Source organism: Galendromus occidentalis, unplaced genomic scaffold (genome assembly GCF_000255335.2).
Source record: "Galendromus occidentalis unplaced genomic scaffold, Mocc_1.1 scf7180000077437, whole genome shotgun sequence".
In the NCBI taxonomy this organism is placed as follows: domain Eukaryota; kingdom Metazoa; phylum Arthropoda; class Arachnida; order Mesostigmata; family Phytoseiidae; genus Galendromus; species Galendromus occidentalis.
The window spans coordinates 407352-414746 of record NW_003805425.1 but is presented as its reverse complement, the minus strand read 5'-3'; the positions used below and the strand labels follow the sequence as shown (position 1 = coordinate 414746).

Genomic DNA, 7395 nt, shown 5'->3' with positions numbered 1-7395 from the left:
GAGAGGCACGACGACCGTCACCGCCGCTACCACCATCATCATCATTATCATGGTCGTCCAACAAAGCCTCCACCAAGTGGCGTCAGTAGATCAGTGGGGAGGAGAGATCGCACGGGAGCGCGTTCGGTGATGGGAGTCCCAGTCTGTCCGACAGAATCGACTCCAGTGCTCTGGCAGGAGCTGGATTGGCGGAAACCACAGTCATAACCTAATTTTCTCACGTCGATCAGGAGTTTTGCCACTCAGACCTTCTTCGAACGAGTTTGCTGCGAACAAGTTCGTGGTGGCTCGTAGAATATACGAAGAGCATCATAGCTGTGCGTGATATTGATCGAACGTATCTCTTTCTGGCTGATCTGATTGAGCTCCGATGGGCGTCCGCAGATAGCGAGACAATGAAAATTTCGAGACTCGAGTAGCCGAAGACGGAATTTCGAGCTTTCCCAGAAATGAGCCGTGCACATTCAACCCGCCTGGCTTGTTTCCAACTCTCGGTGGAGTGTCCACCGCTATGAACTGAGCCGACGGGATCGACATGCACGTTCCTCGTTTGTCGAGCGATCCAGTGATGTAATCGCAGCTCTCGAACGCCGTCCGTCACGCGTCCTTCGCCTACAATCAAGTCCGTTCTAGGAGTAAGTTATCGAATATCGGTGAAATTAATTAATACATGAGTTTTCTATGGCCCCGGCTCCCGTCGATTGATGGCGTCTGCTTCCCGAGCGGCTGCGGTGAGCCTCAGGAGATTGCGGTGAGTCCGACTCGGGCTGTTCGAAGGAGCAATGACGTACGCTCTTCTTGGAGGTTGCTCGGTGTCTGAGTTGCGTTGGAATTGCCTTCCTCTCGCAGGACCCTCACTCTCGAGCCCAGGGTCCTCTGGGTGCCGTCCCTCTCCGAGTTCACTCTCGTAATGCCGGTCGACCGAGCAACACCCCCGTGCTGTTCCGCAGGCTTTCGTGCGACCGGAATTCTGTTGAACGTTGTTGTTAAATTTGTTCAAGTTTGACTGAATTCTCACGACCGCTGGTCATTTTTTGAAGTCGCGTGATCTCGTTTAGTCTTGAACTGGGAGAGCTGTAGCTTCGAACTACCGACCTTCGACGGGCTCCGATTGCGCGCTTTCTCGGAGACTCTTTATTTTTGATATCGGTGACAACGAGCACAGAAGACCGCAATCGGAGCTGAAGACCTCCCACAAGAAAATTGCGAACCACGGACTAAGTGAACTTCCTTTGATTAACAAAGCCGAGAGGATAAATGACGAGTTTTGCGCAAGCAAAGTATCTGGATAACTAAGAGGACTATCCCTGCGTCGTTTATGACGGACGTGCCAAACTGCTTGAGCGTCGCTCAGTGCAGAAGTCGTTTGAGGAGACGATAAACATTCCCCGTGACGATATGGAAACGTTGAGTGACTCGGAGTTCTGCGATGCGTCGCAGGACTTCACCCCGACGGGTAAGCTTATACCTCGTTTTGCCTTTCGGCAAGGGTCGGATTGAATGAAAATTCATTTTCGGAAGAAGGTGAAGATTTTGAGGTAGAGCGGAACTCGTCCGTGACCCTCTCTCCCCACGTTCTCCTCCGCAGCTGACGAGGCCATGGTCGCAATACGGCGGTGCTGCTCTTCACCCATATTTTCGGGTTCGCATAGTTCGATGAGAAAAAATCCCGAACGGACTTGACGCCCCCCCCCCCCTGAAAAGTCGGAAAATCTGTCTTATTTATCGAGCTAATTAGAGTCTCATGTACACTTCGTCTCTTCGGCGTTTCCATAAATCGCTCGGCCTCGAATCGAGGATCCCTCGCCCCAGGGCGATCTCGGGGCTTCGCCAGTCGTGGCCAGATCACGATTCCTCTAATAATGCTCGCGACCCGAACGATGATCAGAGACGGGTTCTGCGTCTGGTTCCGGCTCCATCACACTCATCCGCTTCAACAGATCACTTTGAGTGTGCTCGTACCCTCGCACGTCGCTCGTCCCATGAAAGTGTAATTTCGAGTCGGCTGCATGTCTGAAATTGATTAGACATTCACCGCCGCCATGGAGGGCCTCGTTTTCGCTCAGAACATCTCTGTTTGGAGAGACACATAATCGTCGTCCATCGCTGTCGTACCGAATGGAATCCAGTCGGCTATCCGTTTGTCGCTGGGGCTCGTTTAGCGGCTTCACTTACGTCCATGGACGGACAGACAGATAGATACATACATGCATACATTCCGAGAGATAGAGGACGTTGTTGTCTGACAATGCGTATTCGAGTTCCTACGACTCTTCTATCTGTTCTGCGGTGCCCGTACACCCTCATGAAGAGATGCTCGTCATTAGAGATCACAACCAGCGGCTTCGGTTGTTTACTCTGTTGTTATCTCTCGGATTATTCGACGGGGAGTCGGGGGAGAGAAGAGGGAAACTTCTGGATGCGGTTCGTTCAAGCGTTCGGAATTTCCGACGAAGGATTCCTCAGAACCCCGAGAGCGACCTTGAACTCGGAGGAGGTTATTCGTTATCTAACTGAGAAGCCATCAAGATTCGCCCAGGTCTGGCCCGGAGAAAGGAAAAAGAAGAACGAGAAGGAGATCCTGCAGTAGTTCTAACACCTGCCTTTCTTCCAGACTCGGCGTTCAGCTTGCAGTTGAGTCAGGATCCAAGTCTCGAGATGGCTCTGGCGAAACACGAGAGCGCGCTCGCTGATCTCCGCAAGAAATTGGAAGGGATCGACCACAAAATCCACTGTCAAACAGACGACGCGTTTCTGCTGTGCTTCTTGCGTCACAAAAAGTTCGACGTCGATGCCGCGTTCGCGAGTGTGCAGAAATATTACAAACTCCGGAAGGAGTTCCCCGATAAAATTTGGCCGCGCGGAAAAGGCGTCAAGTGGATGGAAGATTACGTCTCGCTGAACAATTGCACCGTTTTCCCCATAAGGAACTCGGTCGACAACACTTGGGTCTTCGGTAAGTGCAGCTGCAGTTCGACAGCAGCGGTTTCCGGCTCTTGCTCCCAAGCCTCTCTTGTCCTCTTTTTTCGTTTTCCGCATCCCCGAATCGAACTTCGAAACATCGCCGTCCACTGAAATCGGTCGACTCGATTCGTCTGGCAACAACGGCCGCGATCCGCGGAATGAGCTGTCCGGACGGTGCCTTCTCGAGGCTGAGCGTTCGCCCACTCGTTCCGGTGGCGACCAAGTCTCGGGCCGTCGTGTCATTTCCACGCTGGACGCGAGTCTAACGATCCCGGAAAGAAATTTATGACAATAACGTTTAGTCCTAGAGTTCGACTTTGTATCCTCCAAGAAGGAGCCTCATAAGTGAATTATTCATCGAGCCATACTTCTCGCAGGCTTAGAATAGAGATTTCGTGTGCCGCGGCCGCTGATTAGCGAGCAGGCTGGCGCTGCCGTGCGTGGCCGCCTAGATCACTTCCGCCTAATCCGGGCTCACTGGCGCAACCATTTTATATCGATGCAACTCTTAGGAAACTTCGCCATCCCCAGTCCCATGAGAGGGTTCAAATATAGGCCGGAAGACCTGTTTAGACCGCTCGCCGCGATAGCTAATTCCGGCGCGAATCGCGCACGATGAGAATTTTCCGATTCGATATCGGGAGAACGACGCCGACGATATATCCGAGTTCGGTTATTATTATCCGAGGAAAGGGACCGTGTTGATTATATACATGGAAATGGATCAGACTCGGGGTAGAAGTGGAGCCCGGAGTGATTTGGTCCGGGTTCAGCGGGCTTTCCGTGGACATGTCCCCCTAATCGCGGATTCCGATTCTTTCAGCTTGGAGGAAAGGCGATTGGGTCCCCGAGGACGAAAAGTATGTTCTAGCGGATTACCTCACGTGGGGCCTGTACATGACCGAATATTTTCTCTACAAGAAGGCCAAACTCGCAGCCGACGAAGGCTGGACTCTTATCATGGACTTGTCGGGCTTCGAGGCTCGTCATATTCCCTACTGTGATCTACGCGTCGTACGGGTAGGTGTTTTGCTTTATTCTGGGACTCCGCCCGCCCGTCAGTCGGTCGGTCGGTCAGTGTAACCGTCCTGTGGAAGAACCGCGCGACCGACTGACCGTTTGACTGACTGGCCTTTCGTCCTACTGAGTGAGTGTTCCGTAAGCTCGCCGGCCCCGTCCCGGTAGTCTCCGTGATGATCCTCGCCCGAGGCGTACAATCTGTGATAAGCTCCAAATGCGCTGCGTTTATACCACACGCGCTCGTAGCTCGGGAGGCGTCACCGCGTTCGTGGAGATGGAATCCACCGGAGCGTAGATGGTCCCAGATCGTCGCTACGCAGACGGAGTTCACGCACAGTTTCGCTCGGTTTTCGCTCCTCATAATATTTTAGCGCCGCACCGGTCGGCTCCTGACTTGCGGAGGCGTTTGCCAGTCTCGCTCATGACAGCACTGCGCCGAATCGACGGAGAGTCGCTTCTGATTGACTCTAAGAGGAGTTTGTTTCGTTCCAGGCGTACACATGCATTTTGAAAGGAGCGCTCCCGGTGAAAATCAAGGCGATACATTTTGTGAACGTGCCATCGGTTTTCCACTACGTACTGATATTGATCAAGTTCCTGTTGACCGACAAGCTTCGGAGTCGTTTTTTCGTGCACAAATGCGTTTCAGACTTGAGCAAAACGATCGACGCCGAGTGTCTACCCGAAGAGTACGGTGGCTCTGGGACCAAATTTAGCTCTCGATGGCTTTTCGACGAGATGGTTCAATACGATCAGGAGTTTGTGGAACGAAGCTATTTCGGCTATAAATCGTAGATATCATTTGGAAAGAAGCCGCCAAAATCATATTCGAAAAGGTATGGGAAGAGGACTGGGACGGACGATCGGGATATATATACTCACACAAAAAGATGGAGACCAACGCCGGTGAGGTACCTAAGGACATCGACTGTAAAAACGGATCGCATTATAATCGAAGGACAAAGCAGAAGGGATCAAAGGAGTGGATTTCACTTGGAGAGCTTAGTTCGACGTGAAAGAGAGAAAACTTCGATAATCGATTAATCAGGAGAAATAATCATTGAGCATCCAATTCGATTTGAAAAGCAACAGAATTTATGGTACTTCCTGTCGGAATCGTTCCTTTTGTTTTCAAGAATCCGCATGACACCGTGATACATGTATATGATGTACATAAGAGAGATTGACATTTAATAAAACGTTGTGTATCGTAGATTGAAGTAATAAACTGGAGAGCTACTTACCTAGGTATACGAATCTTCCGGGAGCAGTAGAAGCCATGAGCTTGATACGGGACGTGTTTCTCTCAGCGAAGTCGCCCCGATCCCGAGTGGTTCTAGAATCATGTGGACTACCCATTGATTCGCAAACATCTTGTCCTCTCTATTCTCCATGTCAAATAGAGCGATAGGACTCACCGGGGACTCTCTGAACATTCTGCTATCTCCGACATTACATTATCGGCAGTTGATCACGTCGCGCGTCGGCGTCGCTGGAAGCTCAGGTTCTCCTGAGGTATCGCTCGGAGATGGCCCTATGCTTGGAGCGATGTTCGGAGAGTACTCCATCCTCGTTAGCATGCGTAAATACGCTTCTCGATCTTCTCATAGGGGAATTCTAAATTCGGTTGGAAAAGATGTGGAGTGGGCCGCAAGTCTCGATTTATTCTAAAAATGCTCCTTAAGAGGTCGACTTTATTCTTGGGTAGCCTCGATTGCAGCTCATGGAAAAGGATCAAATGGGCAGCGGCAGGTCGGGAAAACCATCGACGGTACACGGAGAGTTCGTGGGGAGGGTGTGCCGTGGAAAGATGTAGCAGGACAACCTTGACTCGACCTGAAAGATTCGTGGGAATAATTTATATCAATTAGACGAAAGCCCGGAGCCTCCCTTGCAGCATGACACAAGCTTCCGACGCGGGCGACCCCTGGGAAACTTCGCAGATGGCCCTTTTACAACCCCAGGGAAATAACAAGCCGAGTAACACTGCATCCACTTGGGATGCCCGATGGAAGGATCGATTTTCAGTACTCGATTGTCTTATTACTCGGGAAACAGGGTCAAGGTGACTGATCCAGTCTCCATAAAACTGTTCCCATCTACCGAAAGGGATCATCCTTCTACAGCATTCCATCGGGATATTTCTCATTCCTGAAACTACAATATAAGTTCTGCTACACAACTGGTATGATGAGAGTTCATGTTCTGCCGGGATCCCGGTATTTCCTTTCTACGCGCCGAAACTACGATTCGTTGCCGTAAGATGGGTTCGGAACACCTGAGTGGCGTTCATAAAGGACCCTTTGTTGGGTTTCTGATCGTAAATTCTCCTCTTTCTGATGTTCCCGTTCACCTGGAGGTGTGAACTAGCTCGAGATGACTTACTGCAACATCAACGCTGCATCCATTCTCCGCTGACCGTGGGAGTCCGATCATCTGAGCCGACACCCTGACCTGAAGGGATCCGCGAGTCACTGAGCTTCGGTCGATGAATCAAAAGGGAGCGGCACGGTGAGCTTTGAAACAAAGACGCCGATTATGGTGGACGCCCACGGTATAAATCGTGACGAGAAACCGATGCGTACGAGTATGACATTTCCTTGTTCCATCATTTTCCAGCATCTTCTAGAAGGAGATTGGGGGGTTAACGAACGCTGGTTCTGATCCGGAAGCCTGATTGATTGTCGAGCAAATTAAAACCTCATCCGGACCGCTCGAAGCTCGCTAAAACGAAAACCAATCCTCCCTGACTCTAATCGAATCAGACTACGCCGTTAAAGCTTAGTCTGCGCTAAGCGCACCGAAATAGAAGCCCTGGAACCAATCGATGAGCTTGAAAATTATGCGGAGGCTCTTCGGCACGAAATTCGGCCCCTGTTTGGATGTTCGGCTGCTCGCCTGTCTGCCTGCCTGTATCGAGCCCTTCACCGGAAGGACCACCTGGTCGACAGAATAAAGGAATAATAAAAATGTTCTTTTTGTCTCCGATGAGCATCAGGAGAGACACGTGGCTCCATCTGTGTCCGACGGCAAAGCCGCGGTTGGGACGTCCTCTGAAACTGCCTCGGAGGCTATAGAGGGCACTACCTCCTCAAGGAACGAGCGAGCGAGGAGTCCGAGGAAAACGCTCTCGAGGAGGAAACTGACTGCGAAGGTTCTTTCCCGTGACATTTCTCCTCACCTAGAACTGCTCACAGCCTTCGCTAAACTCAGTTAGTTAGTCTTCGGGGAGAACGACCGGTGAGCCTGAGAAACCCGAGAGGACGACCGACGAGGAATTTACGGCGCACCACGCAGGGAATAGATTGAGGCGAAACGACGCGAGAATTTACGCGGGGATTCTTCAACTTGGAGCGAGTGGACTCGCCGCTCTCCTCGCCTTTTGCCTGCGCTCCCTAGCCCGAGTGAAAA

General features: G+C 51.3%; 1 protein-coding gene across 1 annotated transcript; it reads left to right on the top strand.

The window, feature by feature from the left end:
• The first annotated feature begins 564 nt into the window (after positions 1-564).
• LOC100907369 (alpha-tocopherol transfer protein) lies at positions 565-5042 on the top strand. Its single transcript, XM_018639411.1, has 6 exons — positions 565-635; positions 1246-1456; positions 2615-2956; positions 3788-3984; positions 4477-4820; positions 4905-5042. The coding sequence occupies exons 2-5, from the start codon at positions 1399-1401 to the stop codon at positions 4777-4779; spliced, it is 900 nt and encodes a 299-aa protein (XP_018494927.1). The 5' UTR covers positions 565-635; positions 1246-1398; the 3' UTR covers positions 4780-4820; positions 4905-5042.
• Positions 5043-7395: the final 2353 nt, after the last annotated feature.

Excerpts from the sequence above, each read along its gene's own strand:
- LOC100907369 (XM_018639411.1), top strand. The coding sequence starts at position 1,399 with ATGGAAACGTTGAGTGACTCGGAGTTCTGCGATGCGTCGCAGGACTTC. Across the intron at positions 1,457-2,614 it reads GCAGGACTTCACCCCGACGG|ACTCGGCGTTCAGCTTGCAG; the intron begins GTAAGCTTATAC and ends CCTTTCTTCCAG. Across the intron at positions 2,957-3,787 it reads CGACAACACTTGGGTCTTCG|CTTGGAGGAAAGGCGATTGG; the intron begins GTAAGTGCAGCT and ends CGATTCTTTCAG.